At 42.5% G+C, this 22,423-nt stretch overlaps 1 protein-coding gene across 1 annotated transcript in view; it reads right to left on the reverse strand.

The window, feature by feature from the left end:
* The window catches only part of TBCD (tubulin folding cofactor D), a 108,805-nt gene extending 87,385 nt beyond the window's left edge, over positions 1–21,420 (reverse strand). The window contains exons 1-11 of the mRNA XM_039716036.1: positions 21,213–21,420; positions 18,447–18,497; positions 18,150–18,247; positions 17,347–17,448; positions 16,242–16,388; positions 15,218–15,273; positions 12,945–13,077; positions 5,657–5,702; positions 2,641–2,773; positions 1,375–1,520; positions 378–438 (exon numbers count right to left, since the gene is read on the reverse strand). Of these exons, the coding sequence (XP_039571970.1) occupies positions 378–438; positions 1,375–1,520; positions 2,641–2,773; positions 5,657–5,702; positions 12,945–13,077; positions 15,218–15,273; positions 16,242–16,388; positions 17,347–17,448; positions 18,150–18,247; positions 18,447–18,497; positions 21,213–21,384 (1,145 nt within the window). The 5' untranslated portion in view covers positions 21,385–21,420. The remainder of the gene's footprint in view (positions 1–377; positions 439–1,374; positions 1,521–2,640; positions 2,774–5,656; positions 5,703–12,944; positions 13,078–15,217; positions 15,274–16,241; positions 16,389–17,346; positions 17,449–18,149; positions 18,248–18,446; positions 18,498–21,212) is intronic.
* Positions 21,421–22,423: the final 1,003 nt, after the last annotated feature.

Here is a 22,423-nt window from a genome sequence, read left to right on the forward strand (position 1 = left end):
AAAAAATCTACACAGAGAACCTCCCACAGAAATACATTTTAAAAGAGAAAGAGGAAAAAGCATTTTGAAGAAATGTTTCTTGGCACCCTTCAAATCTTGTCTTACACAGAATATCCATTTCCAAACCCACCTGAAACTCCCTAAAAACTGACCTAAGTTTTCATCAGCAAAGGAGACAAATGTGTCTGTGCACCCAGCCCAGGCTGTGCTAAAGCCATCTGCAGTAACAGCAAATATTGGCAATACACCCAAATTATCAAGCAGGGATTACACCACATTTCTATATTTACAGCTCAGCTGTAAACAAGACAGAAATATATTTTTACATGTTATATATTGTTTATATGTATGGTTTACAGTCACCATAACAAACCTACCCTTTGGCTGCAGACCACCTGACGATGGTGTCTTTGTCTTTCAGGCCAACCAGCAATTGTTCTGCAAATAATTTTATTCAAAAAAAACAGATTATTCTTATTTAAGAACAGAAAAAATTCTTAAGATGTTCAAACTTCATTTGCCTCTTTGTATAAAAATCTTTGTATCTAGATGTATTCTATTTGTCACACAAGTATGACTTGAAATTAAAAACCAAGAAATATGTCAAAATTTTTATGGAAAGAGATTGAAATTTTAAATGCTGTAAATATTCAAAATGGAGGCCATGGTGCTTTTTGCAGAGGTTCATTAGATTATTCAGTTATAGAAGTCTTCTGATGCAATTTTTGGCTGTTTATTTTACAGAGTATCCACCAGCCAGCTAGCAGAAGCCATGCTGTACAACTGCATATTAAGAAACAAATGCTGTTCCTTTGATACTACCACAGTCTAAAAATTAAACCACAATTCTTCAGCTTTCATGTGACACAGTTTTTTGTTGGATATTTCATTATAAATTTTAATTCATTTGTGAAAGGCTCGGGGCATCTCTTTTATATAACTGGATAAAATTGGTAAAACATATTTCAGTATCTTTATACCTCCATGGCCAACTCCACAAAAAATGCTCCACTAATGAGTTTCTGATTGAGATGCTGAAATCCAAACCATGTGAGAAAATACCATTTATTTTAATAAATGGTATTTAAAAGTTCAGCTGCACAGACTGAAGTTTTAGAGTCTTTCCAGCTGCTCACACTAGCACAGATACCCACATCACTTTTTTAGCCCCAAGCAGATTGTTTTCCAATGTATGCTTAATTTGCAGCATGTGAGAAATGGATTTGTAGAGAATTCTTGAAGTTTAATAGAAGGTTTATATATGTATTTATATGTAAGTTTTGTATTTGTATATAAAGTTAAAATTTAAATTTAAAAGAAAAGGGCACAATCCAACGGCAGCATTGCAACGATTTCTCTCCAGCTTTAACACACCTACAACACTTTCAATCTCTGCTGGAATGTCATATTCCTCATCATCATCATCAGCTTCAGGAGCAGGAACTTCTTTCTTCTGGCTCTGCTCAGCAGCACCCTGAGCCTGCAGGTTGGCAGCCAGGGACCGACAGCCACGCTGGTACCTGCAGAGCAAACACAGCTCAGAGATTTCTGATTCATCCAGCTGCAGCAGGGACACTGCCACAGTCTGTCTGCCACCTTCCTACACTGCCAGGGCACAGCTCTCTGCTTATTTAGTGGCTGCTTTAAAGGAAAGGGAGAAATATCCCATTCTCCTGGCTCCTGACCCAGTTGTCTGTTTTCCAAGGTGAGAAGAGCCAGACTATTCAAATAGTTCCTTTTCATTATCCCTCCTTTCCTGTTTCACTATAACCTATTTTCCACTGCTAACAACAAAGAGAGACAAAATTCCCATGCCCCAAAAGTCTCTCTAAAAACAAAAAAAAAATATTAAAAATTAATAAAATCATCTTATTAAAAATTGCTTTTTAAATCTCAAAGCCAGCTTAGTACTTTCTGACCAAGCTGTACTCGAATATTTAGCCCGTGGTGTAGATGCACTCTTACAAAAGATAGACTTTACATGCTAAACTGACTTTTGCCATGGGGCAAGGTACATTCTCCACCTAAAAAGAATTTTCTATGCCTAAGGATGTTCTCAAAAGCCAGTAAAATAAATACAATAAAAATAGTCACCAAGGGAGCCTGCAATTTTAAAATATCAGTGCGAGAAATCTAAAAAAGAGTTTGCCCTCTGGCAGTAGGTAAAACCAGACACCAAAACCTGACTAATATGCAAAACCAAAGCAGGATTGCAAACCACTTTTCCCCTGTGAACTTTCTATCGAATCAGGGTAGGACCAGGTAATGGAAAAAGTTGTGTTCACTCTTACAAAATTGTACTAAATCAGCTTCAGGAACAAAGGTCTTCCCATATTTAGTGAGTTATGCATTATATAGGAACAGGCTTCTGCTTGTGCAACGTGCAAAGTCAGATCTGGCTTGTCCCAGCACTCACTTAGGTACCAAAATTGAAAAAAATACAGGAAACTAAATACAGTGGAAGAATCCTCCTTTTTCCAAATAATGCAAATGAAGAATGTGTTCATTCCCACAGGGATTTCTTTTTCTTTAAGGGAAGGTTAAGAGGGGCAGAAGGCAAATGTATGGATTTCTGTATTTGTAGTGGGTTTTATGCTTTTGGATTTTCCTTTTTTTTGAACTTCTCAGCTTTAAACTGACCTCCACTTTGCTACCTTTGGTTTCACAAATGTCATCCCAAGCCTCTGGACCAGTTTCATGCCCAGCTTGCGCAGAACCATCTGATTGCTTTCTGACAGCTTGCAGCTATCAAGACACTCCAGAACAGTAGCAGCTGTGAAAGAAAACAAACACACCAGAAAAACTGCTTTTAAAACCACCTTGGTATGAACATTTGAAGGTTTGGAATGTTTTTACTGAAGTACAAATGCCTGGTTACCTACTTTGTGGTAGGTGACACTGGTCAAAGCTGCAAAATCCTTCACTGCCCAAAGAGGGGAGATGGCTTTAAGGATTAGTTTTGATGATGAAAATTATAATCTACATTCTCTGAGTGTTTATGCCTCTGATTCTCACTGGAAGCAACACATCCAAGTGTCTTTCAGGGTCTAAGAATTTTCAGTGATCTAACAGAACCAGAAGCTGGAAAATGTAATTCTTTTACTCAGAAAATTTTCTGGACACTGAATAAACTTTGCCTTTCCTCATTTAGTATTTTTAGGCAGCACCAAAACCTGACACTGAAATTTTTATGATGATGGATGTCCAGAAACATTTAAACATGAGAAACACTGTGGATGTGTAAACAATCAGCCACAAAACCTCTCATTTGGGCACATCAAAGGTAACAAAGTTATTTGTCCAGCAAGTAAAAAAAAACAGAGAGAAAGGAGAATCTTGGGTTAATGAGGATAAAGTTCCAGGATTCAAAATTTTCACAAGGAAGCAATGGCTGTTACAAATAAAAAAGCCCTTTTGCAGTTTCATTAGGGTGAAAAGAATTCTTCAGAAGTTGACCATTAGCTAATAGAGACTAATGACTCAGGCTCTGAAAGAGCCACTGGGCTTCCAAGAGCACTGCTCACATGGAACCACAGCAGCCAAATCCCCTGCAACCTCCTGCCCCAGCCCCATATCAGGGCTCAAAACACAAAGAGATCAAAGAAAATGCAATTACTTCAAAGTCTGACACTGTAAGACATGACTTACAAATCTGCTCAAGTCTTTAAAAAGAGTGGTGATGCATCTTGATGTACTGAAATTAAGAATGAAACAATCCATGCAGACAACAACCAGTGATGATGTTTATTACTTCAATACCTTCCAGCAACCTGGATTTTTTGCAGTTATAAAAGCCCAAGAGACTGATAGTTTAGGAGGAAGAGGCTGCAGAAACATCATCTACAAAGAGATCAAAGAAAATGCAATTATTTCAAAGTCTGAGACACTGTAAGACATGACTTACAAATCTGCTCAAGTCTTTAAAAAGAGTGGTGATGCATCTTGATGTACTGAAATTAAGAATGAAACAATCCATGCAGACAACAACCAGTGATGATGTTTATTACTTCAATACCTTCCAGCAACCTGGATTTTTTGCAGTTATAAAAGCCCAAGAGACTGATAGTTTAGGAGGAAGAGGCTGCAGAAACATCATCATTCACAGACAGAAAATAAATTAAGAATATATAAATAAAGGCCTCTTCCAAGTCCTGCCAGCTCTTGAATCACTAAAATACCTACAGACCCATGTAAATTACTCCAGGGCTAGTGTTTGTTTTTAATTCAACTTCTATGTCACAAGTGACTTCAAACAGGATCTTGCTTTGACATTTGCCTATTTTTTTTCCCTATTTCATCCTCAGATCTGTTATAATTAAAAATCTTAGATATTTTTTGTCTCTCACATTTTCTTATCCTGAACAGTTCCCATCTGATTATCTTCCTCTCAGCTGTGAGCTTTCTAGCTTTTCTAGGGTAAATTCACTCACTGAATGCCCCTGATTTTCCTCTTATTGCCAGACTCATAACTACTCACTGCTCTTTCTATGCCATGAGCCAAAGCTTCTGATTTTACCAGCAGGGTGAATGCTGTGAGCTCAATATGCTCCCTCCATACTGTGTTGTACTGTGGTATTTTCTAAATTCTGTCATTTTCTGTTGCACTGTAATTTTCCCAGCCTGTTTATTTTTCTGCTTCTCTGGCAGCTTCCCCAGTGGGTTCTGCTGTTCCTGTGCAATGGCATTCCCAGGCTTTGCACCTGTGTCATTCCACACTGTTTGTCTTCACTATCTTATCTCCATCATTACCCATCTCTCAGGCATTTGCTAAGGAAGTGTCTGCATCTCAGCCTTAGGATCTGGGAGAATGAGACTTTCCAGCACCAGAACTAAAAAGCTTCTTCTCAGGGACAAAATAATGAGTGAAATCATAAACACTCTAGAGTGAGTCTACATCCCTGCTTGGTTCCTGTGAATGGCATAAGTCCCATTTTTGGTACTTGGATAAGCTCCACAAAAGTGACCAGGCCTTTTGTAGTGTTTTGGATCTAGCCATCACCTTTCCCTGCCTCCCTTTATTGCTATCAATGAGGCCCAAGACCACTGCAGCCAGTTCTGATCCTATTTCAAGATTCACCCCAAGACAAACATAATTCCAAAATGCAGCTACACTTTTCAGAAACCTCCCTACTCTCTTTTTCCCTTTTTGGCTTCCTGTCTATCCTTAATTGCTCCCAGTATAATCTCTTTTCACTAAAAAACTTCTCTTATTCCAGAATCATCCCAACATGACTCCAACTGTGTCCTGTACACAGCTGGTTCTTAAAACTTGGGTTTTCTGAAATCCTGTGCTTATATTAAAACTTAAAGAGTCTCTGCAAAACTTCCAGCAGTAATATGTACAAAACCAGTTGATGCTCAACTGAATTTCAAACGAATATTTTCCACATCTGACAGTTTCTGTGTTCAGCTCCTGTATTACAGCAATGGCCAGTGTGATCACTGGCAAACCCTCTGATGTGCTGTTCCAACACAACATTCCCTGGTGGCACCTGCTCCTCCCTCACAATCATTTCTGCTTTTGCTGCCCTCATTTTTCCTGCTTTATCACTGTGGATTTTACTCCTTCCTGTACCACTTGTCACCAGGTTAATCTTCCTTTCCCTTTTCTACTGAAATCACTTCAAAAACTGAACCCAGGCTATTACAAACTTACCATATGGTAAACAGTCTTCTCTCTTGCCATGTTTAAACAGCTGTGCCTACAATTAAAACAGGGAACACAGACATGAGAATGCAGAGATTCTGTAACACAATATATCAAGCATTTAGCTCTGAAATATTTTTAATGCTCTCACAATAATGTGGAGTGTTTGCTGATTTAAATGGCGCAAAAGGAGGAGTCTCAGGGTGCAGTTCTTCTTGGCAACTGCTCAGGAGACAAAAAACACTCAAGAGAAAATGGGAAAAAAGCAGAATAAAAAATGAGAAAAGAAAAAGACCACCAGTTTTGGGTAGCTCAGGTCCCTGACCCATCAGGCTGGGTCACAGGAGCTCAGTGTGGTGCAACCACAGCTTGTGAGAGACTAAACCACCTCCAGACACCTGCAAATACACCTCCAGCAGGCCAAGTGCAATTCCTGAGCCCAGGGAACTTAATCTGCAGCTAAATATCCCAGTGAGATGAAGCCCCAGCACTGCAGCCAGACAAGGACTATTAGCACCTGACAGAACACGTTACACATTAAAGCTCCCCATGGAGCTAAACCCTGGCCAGGCACTTGTTTGTCCTTGCTCTGGCACTCAGCAGAAGCAAAATCTTCCTCAATAAATATGCCTGGGAGTTAAACAAGAACAGACTTCCCCTCAAAAGAGGTACTTTCTCACACATACCAAACACACACACATGCCTCCCGCGCTGCAGGCGTGGCTGAGAGCAACAGAGGCAAGAAAAACACCCTGGGGCTGTGCACCCAGCCCCTTTGGCTTTGCTACTGAATTGCATTTCAGGATCCCAAATCAGCACTGCTGATTAGCTCCACTACAAGCTATAGATGGGAATTTCATATTATATATCAAAGTATTTGAGATGTTAACACAGGCAAGTAGGAGGGCTCCCTTAAAAATGACTTTTACAAATCAGCAATGCAATAGAATGGCTTCAGGCCCAGCCAAAAGAAATAAATATCACTTTAAATGTATAAATTGGCACAGCTTTCAGCAATATATGAAGTCAGTGTTAAAAACAATACAAAAATTTCTCACTGACATACAACAAAACTCTGCTTGTACTAAAAAAGCCTAAAATATATGTCAGAGGACCTGCAAACCTTTGATACAACAAACCTAGAGCTCTTCTAAAACTTTTATTTGTTGAAACATGCAGAAACTCATTTCATCACTGTGTTCCTGTGTTCTGCTTTAAAACCCCATCACTGGTTTCTCCACACACTTTGCTGTGGATGCTGGAGACACAGCAGCATCCCTGCATCCTCACAATTCCTTCCTTCAATCCTCACAATTCCTTCCCTGCATCCTCACAATTCCTTCCCTGCATCCTCACAATTCCTTCTCTCCATCCTCACAATTCCTTCCCTGCATCCTCACAATTCCTTCCCTGCATCCTCACAATTCCTCCCCTCCATTCTCACAATTCCTCCCCTCCATTCTCACAATTCCTCCCCTCCATTCTCACAATTCCTTCCTTCAATCCTCACAATTCCTCCCCTCCATTCTCACAATTCCTTCCTTCAATCCTCACAATTCCTTTTCCTTTCTGCCAAACTTAAAAGCAAAAATTGTTTTTAAGGCACACACAGGCTTACTCCAAATCATCATTATTATTATTATTATTATTATTATTATTATTATTATTATTATATTCAAGCATATTCAAACAAAGCACAGTGTAACTCCTCAAGCAGTGATAATGCAGAGGAAGATCTTCTGAACAGATCCTTGGGAATGCTCCTGGACAAACACCTCTGGGTGTGTGCTCTCAGCTTCTGTGGAGCTGGAACAGAATCCTCAAGCCAGCCCATTTTCAGTCTGCAGTTCCCAAATTCTGGCACCTTTCTCCAAGCTTCTCCACATGTTCTCACACCCCTGAGTCCAAGTCTGAATGAAGTCCTGACTCCTCAGGAGCAACACAACTGGAAGGTGCCACCTCTGAGACAGATGGAAGGAATCAACCAACACACAAGCAGCAAATGAGAAAAATTCAAATATTGCACAGTATTTCTTTAAAATGCTTTTCCTCATGCACCTGTGAATCAGTTTAGAACAGCAACCTTGGCAGATTCCATTTCTAATAATTCCATAATAATTTCTATTATTTTCTGAACAAAAAAAGTGAAACACACATTGTCTCCCTACAGAAGTTTCACTAAACTTAAATAACAACTGTTTTCAACACAGAACATCTACCCTTACCATAGGGATTTATAATATACATTTTGTAATAAAATCATTGTGTCAACAGCTATAAACCAACTGAGATGTGCATTAAGGGGTTTTATTTTATTGATACGAGTTTTTAGGAGAAGTAAAAATTGCCCAAAGGACATCATAGCTAATTAATCAATAATTATTAAATTGAATTAATAAAATTTTTTTTAAAGGGTCATAATATTTACATAACTTTGGATCAATAAAATATGTTACCCAATGGTTTAGGAATAAAAACAGCTGAAAATGCCAATTGTCTGAATGGGAAGAAAGTTCTCAGCCAAACTGTGAAGAACTACTCTTCAGATATTCAACACAGCAGGAAATTCAGTGTCTAGGGTTTTTTTCTGAGTGTAGAGAAGAAAAGAAGTGTTCATTATTTATTTATGAATCAAAGCATGCAAAAGCATCCCCAGGTCCAAATCTCTAAAACTTTTGAGTGCAATAGATACATTTTTCCCAAAGGAAATAAAAGAGCACTTTAACCAATGCTGGCTTTTGAGAAAGCAGAAAAAATATTTTCTTCCAGCACATGCTACAGTCAGGCATGTACAGCAAAGTTACTCCTCCAGAAAAATACTGTAAAAAGGGATCATATTAAAAAAGAAATGTTCATGATGTATAAATGAAAATCATGAGGGGGAAAAAAAAAAGAACAAATCAGCATTACAGTACCCAGATTAAACTACCTGCCTGGAAGGAAGAAAAATATCCAAGGCAGACTATTTCAAAAATCTGATCCAAACAAAGCAGTGAATAAGCTTGGTGTGCCAGCTGCACAGGGGTTCTGGTGTCAGCAGGGCTGAGCACCAGGAGCCTGCCTGGCGGAGCATCCCAGCAGCCACAGCCACGGGCTCCTCTCTAACCAGGACACAGAGCACACAGCGACCTACCCAACCTGCTCAGCTGTTGCAAAGTATGCGACTCCCTTCTCTTATAAATAATTAAGCCACCTACAAATTAGAGAAAATCAGTGGTGTGCAAGCAGTGACGACTGTCAAGTCTGGTTCTGCTTTAGAAACAGCACAGGGCAAGGCAAACAAAGCCCAGTTTCTTAATAATCCCAGCAGAGACACCACACCTGCCAATTGTCTGCATAACCCACTTTGGGCTCGACCTGCAGGAGATCTATCAGTCGGGATCATCTCCAGGACTTGTTCCCCAAGCTACACAAATCACCACGAGGGGTGGCCTGCCTGGTGGGGAGTGAGTGGATCTTCCTGCCGAGCAGGAGACACAAGTCTGGATCTACCCTCTGGTTGTAACCAAGAGGAGGACTAGGCAGGATAATTCCAGCCTCGCTGGGAAGAGCAGGAAATGATTCCTTGCACTGCTCTGGAGCACCCCCTGGTAGCCACACAACACCCCAGGAATGCCAGCAGCCATCCCTGCCTCGGGGCCAGGAGCAGGGAGGGAGAACATGCTGGCAGAACTGAAGTTCACTTGGAAGCAGGGAATATTTAATGTATTCTACGTGCAGCTGAAGGTAAAATGGGTTAGTTAAAGGCCTTGCTCTTGCTGTGCCTCCACACAAGCAGCATTCCTGCTGTGGGCTGCACGTGTTTGGGTGTTGAGCATCAACATGACACCAACCCTGACAGACACCAACACAGTGATGGCAGCTTTCATGTGATCCCAGTTATTTATCAGCTGAACATCTGAAATGTTTACACTAACACATGGAGAGCTGGCAGAGTATGTCCTTTCCATCTTGAGATTACCAAACCCCATGGATTTTAAATACTCAGAAAGTAAAAAACATTCAGCAGCTTGAGATAGTACTACATTCCAAAAAGAAAAAGAAACAGCTTTATGGCAACAGAACTTCTGAACCTTGAATGAACCACAAAAGTTCTGGTGAGAAGAGAAAAACCCAGCAGTATCAGACAAGGCCATATTAGAAGAAATACTCAGTGACAGTCAGGAGAGAAATGGCATGAGCAGAAAGGAGTCAGTGCCCTTGGTACCTGCAGACATAAGAACGTTTGTACCTCTCACCAACACTGCTTTTTCAACACTTTTATCACCAAACCACTAAGCAACAACTCCTTTTTTAAAAAAATAATGCCAATAGACAATCCTAATACAGCCAATTCTTTGAGAATGCCAAAAATACGGAGACTTGGGAAACATTCTATTTGGAAATGTTCTATTTTTGTGCCTCTGGGTCTGAAAGAATGGAGTTAGAGAGTTCTTTCTTCCCTGGAGCCAAATTTACATAAGCATGTAGCTATTGCTAAACAACCTTTGCATTAGAGACAGCTCAGGGAAATGCCTCGTTCTTAAGACTCTCGAGTTTCATCAGATCACTGTGTAGGGCGTTTTATTTTTTTTAATTATTACTCACACTTGTATACTGAATCACTTATAAAACAAATAAGGTTTAATAAGTTTCAATGCCCAAGGCTACCTCAACGTGATGACATCTCTGTCACGCAAGAACTGGGAGTGCTGCGCCCTGCAGCGATAACTAAAAAGCTGTTTGATATAATGGCAGGTTTAAAAGCAAACCTCCAGACCAAGAGAATTTAAAATGCAGATTCTTGAAACAGGTTAGAAGTTTCCTTCAAGTAAACAAATGTTATAAAAAAATAGCAATTGCTTAATAATCCAACATTTTCAGTCTTTCAAATGCCAAAGGACAGGAGCACGGAAGCGAATTAAATGCCACAGCGCAACAGAGGTTTCAACAAAGGAGGGCAGCTTGAAACCCTGAATTTGAAATAGTGTCAGCAGAGGTGCCTGCTGTGCCCCCCGTTGGGAAATGGCGAGTTCCTGAGGACAGGTGGAAGGGAGCAGAGAGCCACAGGCCCCAGTGCAATTACAATATGCAAGGCGGGTGCGTGTTCCGACAGGAGCCGCGGAACGGCTGAGTGAGATGAAACAGCAGCACACACCTGATCAGCCAGGCTCACGGCCACGAAGAGGCAGATCAAAGTCAGCCACGGCCAACTACTCACTGCGTCCCTGACTTGCAGTTTCACTTCATTGAAATGCAGGAGTTTCGTGTCTTTTCTGAGCAATTTTTCCATGCCGGCCTCGCTCGGAGCCGCTCAGGGAATGCAGACCACAAGTGGCACAAAATCCTAAGCCAACCACAACCCACCCTGTTCAGGGCAGCCTCACTCTGCTGTGATGTGGAGAGACTTTTTGTCCCCACTCTGGTGGGTTACATCATTCCCAAAACCTGCACAATCCCAAAATCCACCTGGCTGTACTGACCAGAAACTGAGAAATTATCTTTTTTGATCCTGCTTGTTCAAAGATGGCCAAGCAGCTGCAGTTTGACTCTTAAAGTAACAAAGTGCTGGAGGAATCCAAGGGCAAAGAATTCTGAAGCTTGTTGCCACAACTTTTAGTTGCTCCTCATGAGGATGTGCTCTGCTTTACACATTTAGTGATTACTTGTTATGTCAAAATATATTGTATTTATTTACAGAATAAATAGATTATATACTGCAAGAAGTTAGAATCTTGCATGATAAAGAGAAGTGTTTACTTATTTTGAACATTTCTTTTCAGCTGATATTTTTGACAACATAGTGCTGCACCAAGTGTGAAACAAAATTCTTACTATTAAAATATTAAGAATATATGTAATTATATGATATTTATAACATTTAACTCTTGAAATAAATATTTCCTGCCCTTCTTGAGAGAGAAATGAGACATCATTACACATACCACTCTGAAAACCTTTACTCCCTAATGATACAACTCATTGTAGTCAGTGAAAGAAGAAATTGAAGACTAAATGCAAGACAAGGCTTTACAATTCTGCCCAGATCTACCAACTGGAACATGAATTATGAGCTCTGGAGAGGGGGAAAAAAAAATCTCAGAAAAGCAAAACAGCAGGCTCTGCTCCCAGGTCTATTGTATCACATTCTGGTTTCGATTCTACTTGTTGAGTATTCACCTGTTTCGCTTAGTGCGCACTAATGAACAGGTGGATGGAGCCAAAGCCAAACTCAAAGGAATTATGACAAAACACTAATGCATTATACATCCTGCAGGTCTCATCATGCCCCGGGAATGGCAAACAGGCAGTCTCCCTTTCCAGATCTGACAATGAAATGATGAAACATCATCCTGGCTTTTGAAACGCTGCAATGCACACAAATAACGCTTCCTCCTGCTTAAGCAGCAGGTCCTCAGTTATTCTAAATATAGATCATTTCTTCTCCCTTCTGATTTGGAAGAGCTCGAGAGGAAAAAGAAACAACTGAAAAAAACCCCACACCCTACACACTTGCTCCAGACCTCTGCTTTGATGTTTAGTACCACACTGCACACCAGTCCTCTTGGTGACTGGTTAAGAAGAGTAGCAAATTTATGCAAATTATCAAAACTTGTACAAACACCAGCAAATCCTCAAACCTGTGCAACTGCAAAGACTGCACAAGGGCTCGTGATCTGTCTTCACCTGCACTGCCTTGGTCAACAACCAAACCAAGAAGGAACAACAATCCTTCCCTCCACACAAACCCGTTCTGCCCAAATACATTCGGACATCAAAACTGGCACAGACACCAGAAGTGTTACCCCAGGATTTCAAAACACACCCCATCACTTTTAAGGGTGTAAAACTACAACAAAGCTTTTATAAATAGCCCTTCCTAGGATGTACAAGAGGAGCAGTGCCCTGGAACAGCAGTTCAGGCACTGCAGATTTTCTCCCCATGCACAGCATATCAATTTTAAAACCCAAACTAAGAATTCAGTTCTTTTGAGTCACACACCATTATCAATTCACAAGGAAAGGGCACTAAACAAAAAGTTCATTCAGATTAGCAAACAAACTCAAACTTATTGAAATGACTGCTACTTTGAGAGTTATTTATGAGCATCTCTACTGGCAATTTCACTTTCATTTGGGGATGACAAAAAAAGAAAATATACATGCATGGGAAGTTATATTGTCTAAACTGCTGTGGAGAAAATTCTCCTTTTTTCATTGCCAGGAACCCCTCTGTGCATTTGCTATCAAGGGCCTCCTGTAGCAGTATAGGATGGCCATAAATCAAACTATCTTTTAAGGGAAAACCAGAATTTACCAGGGCCTGGAGCATGCCATTCACAATGACAGTGCCCTCCATGGTCTGGGAGGAGGATTTGGATAACATGGAGAGCACCCAGTCCAGGAAATCTGCCATCCTGCTTTGCTTGACATCAGGGCGGACAATAAACCTGTCACAGAAAAAAAAAAGAAAAACATTGCAGCCATTGCCTTTATGACACCCAATGAAAAATGATTTTTCCTCCTATCCAAACTGGCTGTAGTTCCTGGAAATAATTCTTCAATGTGTCTTTCCCCAAATCACTGAGGGTGGGAACACTCCAAACCACCCTGTGTTTAGCCCAGCTGTTTCTGAGCAAGGCTCTGACCTGGAACTTTGTTTTCACTTCAAACCCAGCTAAAAACTTGGGTTCTAGAAATTTCTTAATTATAAAGCAACAAAATTTTCAAAGCTTTTTAAAAATTATTTCTATTAGAATCAGTGAAAAGCTGAAACAAATAGGAGGATTATTCACCTCTCTCACCAAAACCAGCCATTCTGCAAATCTGGAAATCAGTGGAAATCAGCACTGGATCCCTTTTGCACTGTCTGTCAGCAGTCAGGCCCAGAACAAGCAACCAGCAGGGCTACATTTGGGGTTCCAGATATTTGAAAAGGTCAAGCACCTGTTATTTAACACACTAGATGGGTGAAGAGATGTGTTTTTAGCCATCTTAGAAAAGGGAGAAGATGATTTTCATGGCTAAACTATCATCAACCTACTCTCAGCCCCCTGAGCAGCCAAGGCATCACTTCTGTGTCCTGGCTCCTACAAACCAGCAGCAGCAATGCAGACTACATTTGTTCTCAACTCATAAAGTGGAAACAAAGCACATGGGGAAGCCCACCCAGCACAACTCACAGAACTCAAGAGGATGTGTCCCAGAGCCAGGACCTGGATCCTTCCTGCACCTACAGATAACTGGGGAGCAGCCCCAAGAGCTGACTGAGGGAGTATTAAATATAAAAATTACAGAGAACAGCTCAGCAGTGAGCTGCTGGGATGGAGCAGCTCCATCCAGCTGCCAGCCAGCCCCTGTGGTGCTCAGCAGCAGAACAATGAGGACTTGGGGTGAGCTGCAGGAGGGTTGTTTTGGGTTGAAGGATGAAGCTGCCTTTGGCCCAAGGGCACACGTGAGAGAAGTGACCTGTGAAGTGGCTGAGCTGGTTCCTAGACCCTTCCTCAGCCCCAAGGAGTTTAAACCTTTCTTTGCCAAAGGAGTGCCCTAACCTCCAGACTAAGACCAGGATAAGGATCAGCCTCATCTCCTCCTACTGCAAGCACTCACTGAGCAGGCAGAAAGGAGAATTCATGAAATATGCTCCAGCTCCTTTGCCCTGAGAGAAGCAGCTCACTTGGGAAAACAGGAGGTCTCAAATCCTGATGTTTCTTAACTTCACTTGAAATTCATCAACTCCTTGGAGCACAAAGCCCAGACTTTCTCTTGCTCCCCAGGGACTTTCCTAGAGCCTGCTACAGTCAGACTCCTGTATCTTATCTCTGCATCTGGCCCAGGACCGTTGTGCTCTGCCCACCCCAGTAACAGTCCAGCTCCAGGGAGATGGCACAAAACCTCCTGTCAGAATGATTATGCTCAGAACTGGCTTTGGGGATGTGACATCAGGGAAAGGCCTTGGAGCCAGCCTTCTAATTTCTGGTGAAGTGTTTTAATCATCAGGCTGTTTTGAAAATGGTGTTTTCATAATAAATTAAATAATTCTAAGTCCACTATACAGCACCATTACAGCCTGGCACGCCTGGTACTAGAATCACCTTACTGTATTCTTTCCCCGTATTTGTTCTGAACATACACTCCTAATTAAAATTAATCAGCGCCCTCTGCTGAGCACAGGCTGCAGTGCAGAGCCTGGGCTTGTACTGCTTTAAAAAGGAAAAAACCCAAATCAGTCACAACCTGAGCTGACTTCCACTAGAATATCCAGGAATGTGGACTGGAATAGATTCTGAAGAAAGAGACATCTGTGTACTATCCCTGCTTAATTTATTATTTTGTAATTTATTTTAAAATAATTTTTATTTAATATTATTTTAATATTATTAATTTACTATTTTATTATGTATTATTTTGTAATTTATTTTCATGTGCAGAGGAAGTAGTATTCCCAACAAACACTGCTGGATCCAATTCAAGCAACAGTAATATCCCACAGACAGCTGGCAACTTCCAGCCCTCCAAACTGCCATGTCAGATTAAGAAACAGCAGGAGGAATGGGAGCCTTTCTGCCAAGATGCACAAAAGGGACTTACTTGGACACCAGCACAGCAGCTGCATCCCGAGCCTTGTCACTGACAACCAGGTAACACTAAAGGGAAAAGAAAACTGACTGTAAAAGAATTCATAACTGGAGATAGAAAACCAACTGTGTAACAGCTCTGTACATAACACACTACTGAATACTTACATGACAAATATGAGGATGATTATCCACATTATGTCATTATTATGGTTACAAACTGAGCTTAAAATAGTAGAAAGTTTATTTTTCCATTTAACAAACTCTATCTGAGAGAGAGTCTCCCTCTGTGTGCCTTTCAAAGCAGGTTTATTACTGAAGATTTATTTGCTGAAGCCTTAACTCAGACACACTGGTCTAAAAGCAGTAATCCCCTTAGTGCTGCAAGTGCCAAAAGCCTGAGCTGTTGGGGTACCTGTGGGGAAGGGGGGGTGGTTTATTTTTATCTCAAAGACATGACAAGTCAGCCACCTGGGCTGACACCCACTGGAACTTCATGTATTTGTTTAAAAATCTTCACACAGTTACAATTTCCAAAGTTGCTCACTCTGATCAAATGCTGATTTTCTCTAGAAATCCTCAGATTTGGCTTTCAGAGAAGCTCTCTGGCACTTCCATGTGTTCAAAATTCTTCACACAGTCACAGCTTCCAAAGTTGTTCACTCTGATCAGATCAAATGCTGATTTTCTCTAGAAATCCTCAGATTTGGCTTTCAGAGAAGCTCTCTGGCACTTCCATGTGTTGAAAGCCTCTAACACAATCAAAGGCAGGGGTTCACCTCAGATAAAATAGTTTATTACACCAGGGGAAACAAGTTCCAGTCTCACCTGACTCCAAAGCAGCAAACAACAGACTGAAGATCCAGAAGTACAAAAAAATTCTTTACAGATTAGACACAAAAATACAGGCTTAAATAATACTCAGCAAAGAATACCATTGAGGGATATACAGAGCATATTAATATTTATCACAGAGTGAATGACTGAGCCAAACACCCAGGTGTGAAAGCACTGCAGGATGTGTTTGCTGTCCCCACCTTGGCTATGTCCAGGATGCGATCCATGGTGGGCTGCCGAGCCTGCCCCTCCAGGGAAACCAGGTTTCCATCAAAACGGGCCAGGTCAAAAGGGATCAGGCAGATCATGGACAGCCACAACAAGAGCATGTAGCGAGTTTCCCAAGTCTGCAAAGGAATGGTAAAACAAAGGGGGTTTACCTCATTTTCTGCAATATGGAGTGCCAAGAGCACAAAATATCCCCTGGCTCCATGGAACTTCCAAAGATGAGCAAGAGGAAATTCCCAGTGTGAGTGCCCTGAAACTCCAGAGGAGACAGAACCACAAGGGATCCCAAACAGCAAAACTGTAACAAAATTAATGGACCCTCCCCCCAAACCAGAAATCTAGGCAACCTTGTTTCCTTACCAAAGGAAAACTGCACCTTCCCATTTTCCTCCTTTTCCCCTCCGGCAGCCTATAGGTGCCTCCACTTACAAACAGAACACAATTATGTTTTTCTCCTTAATTTTACGTGTTGTTGTCATGGGTTTATTGCAACAACTTCTAAAGAAAGAAGGAAGTTTTTCAAGATTTAAAGCTGCACACCTACAGCAGCAAAGTGTCAGAATTTATGTTTACTAAAAAAAGCTGTAATTTAGAGCAGCAATTCAATTATTGTCTTCAAACCCATGATTTTTGTTACTTATAATTGTTAATGATGTCTCTTAAAATTTATCTATCTTAAGCAGCTCTCTGGAGTTCTTATTTTTCCTTATTTAAAAAGATCAGAATATAAACTACAGTATCCTGGAGTCAGACTGGAGTATTTTACTCCTTTTACAGATTCAATACCTTTCATTGCCCTTCTTACTCTTATTACAATCAATGTGTTCCTTACATGAGTGCTTAAACATTCTACTTGCACCTCTACTGCCACTGCTTCTAAATCCTTGGAACAAATCCCATGAAAGAAAACCAAGCCCTCTCCTTGGGGAGGGTATTTCTGCTGTGACAAGATGATGGTTTTCACACCTGATCCAGGTGTAAACACCAGACAGGGTCTGTCAGTGCTTTATATACTTTTTCCCAATTTTTTTCCTTCAGCTTTTTCCACTGGAGACATAAAAGTTAAAAAGTGCTCACCTCAGGGTCTCTTGGGTTCTGCTTTGCAAGCATATCCAAAACAGGCTGCAGGTCCCGGACCTCATGAGGGAACAGGGGCAGGAAACGTTTGTAGCCTCTCACCTAAAGCAGAAAGTTTCAGAATTCAGAACCCATCCAGCACCAGCATGAACTGAGGGGAAAGGAAAGACCCTGGGAGGAATGTCTTGATTAGGATCCTCATGTCATAAGGAGAGTAAGCATGCAATCAAAGTCTTAAAGACCTTGTGATAATTAACTTCATGTTTTATTGTGATATATAACTTTGTGTTTTTACAAAGTTATTAAGAATTCATGACATGATAATTGACTTTAAAACAAGGAACATCTGGAGATTGTCCAGTCCAGCCCTCCTGGTAAAGCAGGGTCACCCCAGCAGGGTGCCCAGGACCACGTCCATGGGGTGTCCAGCACCCCAGGGATGGAGACCCCACCACCTCTCTCAGCCCTTACAGCCCAAAAATATTTTCTTGTGCTCAAATGTAAATTCCACATCCATCTAACTGTTCATCACACTTTACTTTTCAACGTTATAACTCGTGTTTCATCACTCAGTATCTCCATGTCTGCAATTTCTTTTGCATTCAGACCTGGATTTTTACTAATCTGGATCATTAAATAACATAAGCTATCATGAAAATGGGAAACACGTAACTAATCTTTCACAGTACAGTTTAAAATATTTAATTGCATTAAACACTTATTTAATATTTTTAAAAATAACAAAAAATATTCAAAACACACAAATTTCAGTTAAAGAATATTAAATTTAGGATTTTTTTTACCTTTGTAATAATGTAGAGAAATTTAAAAGCCAGATGAACTAGTTGGGGAGGAGATCCTCTGTCCCTCACTATCTCCAACAAGGAATTCATCATCCCCTCTAGTGAAAGGAGAGAAAAATCAGTGAGGTTACATGCAGGTCACAGAGCTTCTTGTACTTCTAATAGAACACAGGGAGACAATAATTATAAAATGGAAGTACTAACAGCCACAGCAATCCTGTAAGGCAAATCCACATCTTCCAGAGTAACAGATTTTTAACTATAGACAATAAAATTATTTAAGGATGACATTCCTACCTAAGTGACGATCCAAAAGGTGAGGCTGCTCCTGGTACTTGTCCATTATACCTGAAAAGAAAAAGATATCTGTAATAAACTACTCCAAGGCTCTTCCAGAGCCTTAACTGTGAGATACCCTCTGATCCTGAACACTTTTAGCTTAGGATTCCTGCATCCCTGAGCTGCCAGCACCTGTAAGCAAGGCCACAAAGTTAGAACAGCATCGAGGGGATGGAGCTTGGAGCAGCCTGGGATGGTGATGGTGTCCCTGCTCAGGGCAGGGAGGTGGCATGAGATGGTCTCTAAGGTCCCTCCCAACACAGAGCAGTGTATAATTCCAAGTAACAGTACAAGCACAGTCTGCCCCCTCACTCTGCACTCATTTATTCACCTCCACTGAGCCATCAGCCACTCCCAGGAGCATCTCCAGCTTCCTTGGGCAAACCTCCCACCAGTAACACTTCGCAGTGAGGGTGCTCCTCACAGTCCTCAGAGCTAGCTTCTTATTTTGAAATAGAATACAGGGAATTATTCAGCAAAGAACAAAGAATCCTTAACAAATTTTAGCCTCAACAAGCAAACTGCAGCTCTTACCACTGTGCTCCTCAAAACTGTTCACATCCCTTACTCTGTGTCTAGAGACACAGTCTCCTCCTTTTGGATACTGACTCAAGAAAGGACAAACTGAAATTGAGTATTGAAAAAAAAAAAAGAACAACTTTCCATAGCTTTCAGACACAAAAGCTTTTCAATTTAAATCCAGAATCAACAAAAAGCAGCTACAGAAATGAAAGATGGATACCTAAGGAGATCATTGAGTGATCCAGTGTGGCACTGGAGATTGTCTGGCTCATTTTAGCTATTTGGTCAGAAAACAGCTTTTGAATTAGAAAACCAAAACCTCCTTAACCTCCTTTTTCTGAATTTATTTCTCTCACAAACAGCTTTGCTCTCTGTCCTTTTTCTCTGCTTGACACATCAACACTGAAGACACGACCCAAGGCCAACAGTGCTGCAGCTGACCAGTGGATGACACTGCACCACCACTTTCAGACACCAGACAAATCCAACAGCACCCAGTGCAACTCCACTGGGACACCAGAACAGCATCCAGAGGGAAACCTGAGTCCTAATCATCCCTGACTTCCCACCTGAACTAATGCTGCATCCAAACAGCACAACCAGTGAACACAAATTCCAGCACCAGGGCAACAGCTTTCCAGCAGGAGTGGAATTGAGGAGCAAATTCTTTTCCCAGGTCACAGCCTGGCAAAGATAAAATAAACCCCAAATATAAAAGCTGAAGAGAATGAACATAAACCAGATGTTCTAAGTCTACTATTTCAAAAAAAGATCTTTCTATATTTTCCTACAAAATTTTAGTTGCAGATTAAACTGCTTCCCAAACTTCTGTTTCTAATGGTTTATCACAAAATGAGCATCATGAGCTTTTCTGAATGCTTTGGAAAGTTTCATCAAGACCCTCTGGAACAGGTGATCACTGCATTCCCTGCTCCCAGATAAAAGCTATTCCCCAAGTGTCAGTGTCCAAACCCACACACTGAGCCTCTTGGCAGGTTTGGGACATTTTGTCCCACGAGGATCAACGACATCTGAGCACACAAAATATCATAACCCAATACTGAACCACAACACCTTTCCTATGTCTATTGAGCCTGTATTTAGTGGGCAGTGATATACAGGCAGAAAGCTCACAAATAGAATTTAAATGCAAAGAAACACTGCACATGATGTGACAGAGAGGCACAGCAAGGTGATTTTTCCAGCAATGGTCTTTCCTGTCCCACTGACATCTGACATTTCCTCTGTGATGCTGAGCAACCTCAGCAATGAGAGTTCCTTCTGTCTGAGCAGCTTCATGTCCATCATTGAGATGGAACACTCAGTTCAGCCAACCACAATAAAGCTACTGAGAAACTTCTGCAGGGCCAGATCTCCAAATCTGGGGGTTTCTGCATTATTGTTTGCCCACCTCATTTCTTATTGACAAAAACAAAGCTGCTGGGTCAATATTTTGACTGTGAGTTTTGCAATTTCTCCATCCTTCACAAAAACACTTGCAAAATGCCACTCTGCTAAATTCAGTTTGCACATACACGAAGCACTGAATGAACTTTTGCAAATCACCTCATCAGAATATTGACCCAAGACACAGATGTGCCTTCAAACAAGCTGGTCACCCTGGACACTGCCACATGCACCTCACTGTGCTCCTTCCACATTCAGCTGAGGCCAGGACAGCTTTCCTTAGGTGGCACAAGAGACAAACCAACTCCACTTGGAAAAACAAACATGATCTGTATGGACCAAGGATGTATGGATTCAGTCACTCTTCACATTTCCCATGAAACGAAAAGGTAAATAGGAAATTGACATTTTAAAGCACAAAACGCGTGTGTTTCAATGAGTAACAGAGTTGCCTTATTTGACAGACTACAAACTTTTAACTAAATTATGGCCTGAATTTGAACAGGAAACTGAAGGCCCAACAGGAGTCAGAATTCAGATTTCTGGAATCTAAGACCTAAGTTTTCATTTAGAGCAGTTAAATACCAGGTAATAAAACAATATCTATATAGAAAACAAAATGAGCAACAAGCCACATCTAAATTACGTGCTGATAAAAGTTGCAGCACTATCACTGACCCAAAAATTAGCGGTTTGGTCCCTTTTTGGTAATCAGCAGAAGCATAACGAATAACACACAATGAAATGTTTGTGTCATGCAGCAGCAGGACCACTCCCCTCGGCTGCCGCGCTCACCTATGAACCGCTCCACGGCCATCTCCCTCGTCACCAGCTCCCCGAAGACTTCGCGCAGGTTCGCGATCAGCTCCGCGACCTCGCGGCTCTCGGTGAAGCTGTCCAGGATGTTCCTGGCGCTGATGGCAGCCGGCTCCTCGCCCTCCTCCGCCTCCCGCCCCGCTCCGTCCATCGCGGCGGGCCCGGCGCTGCAGCGACACAAGGAGGGCTCAGGGCGCGGCCGGGGCCGGCCCCGCCGCCCCTCAGAGCCCGCCCGGCCCCGCCGCCCCTCCGCGCCCACCCGGGACAGGCGATAACCGGGACACGGGACCACGCGGGACAAGCGCCCGCTGCCGCCCCGGGCCCGCCCCGCGCCGCCGCCCAGCCACCGCTACGGGCCGCCAGGAGGGACCAAAGGCGGCGGAGCCTCCGAGCGCGGGCCCGGCCCCTCGCGGGGTGGGGAGGAGATGGGGGCGGACACGCCCTGGGGACACACACCGGGGATGGGGACACACACCGGGGATGGGGACATCCCGTTTGGGAATACCCACCGGGGATGGGGACACCCACCCTGGTGACACCCACCCTGGTGACACCCACCGATACAGTAACCCCTACTGGGGATGGGGACATCCAGCCAAGGGACACCCACCAGGGACGGTGACACCCACCCTGAGGACAGGAACACCCACTGGGGATGGGGACATCCCGTTTGGGAATACCCATCGGAGACAGTGACACCCACCCTGGGAACACCCACCCTGGGGACACCCACCAGGGATGGAGACATCCCGTTTGGGAATACCCACCCTGGGGACAGTGACACCCACCCTGGGGACACCCACCAATACAGTAACCCCTACTGGGGATGGGGACTTCCAGCCAAGGGAAACCCAGTGGAAACAAGACCTGCTGGCCATGGGGACACAACCCTCGTGACACCCACCAGGGATGGGAACATCTAGGCTGGAGATGGGGACATCCACCCTGGGGACATCAACTATGGGTCCTGGGGAGGGGACAGAGATGGGGACACAGGCATGGGCACCCAAGCTCTGGGTGAGGATGGACATAGGGACCCTCAGGTAAGGGAACAGGGATGGGGACCTGGGCAGGGGGACCCCAGGGGGAAAGGACAGGATGGGGACAAGCACACAAGGTGTGTGGGACAGCTGGATGGTGCCATTATCCATGACCTCCATTCCCTACCAACCCACACCAGAACTGCATGG

Source organism: Passer montanus, unplaced genomic scaffold, assembly GCF_014805655.1.
Source record: "Passer montanus isolate IOZ18808 unplaced genomic scaffold, ASM1480565v1 scaffold35, whole genome shotgun sequence".
Lineage (NCBI taxonomy): Eukaryota > Metazoa > Chordata > Aves > Passeriformes > Passeridae > Passer > Passer montanus.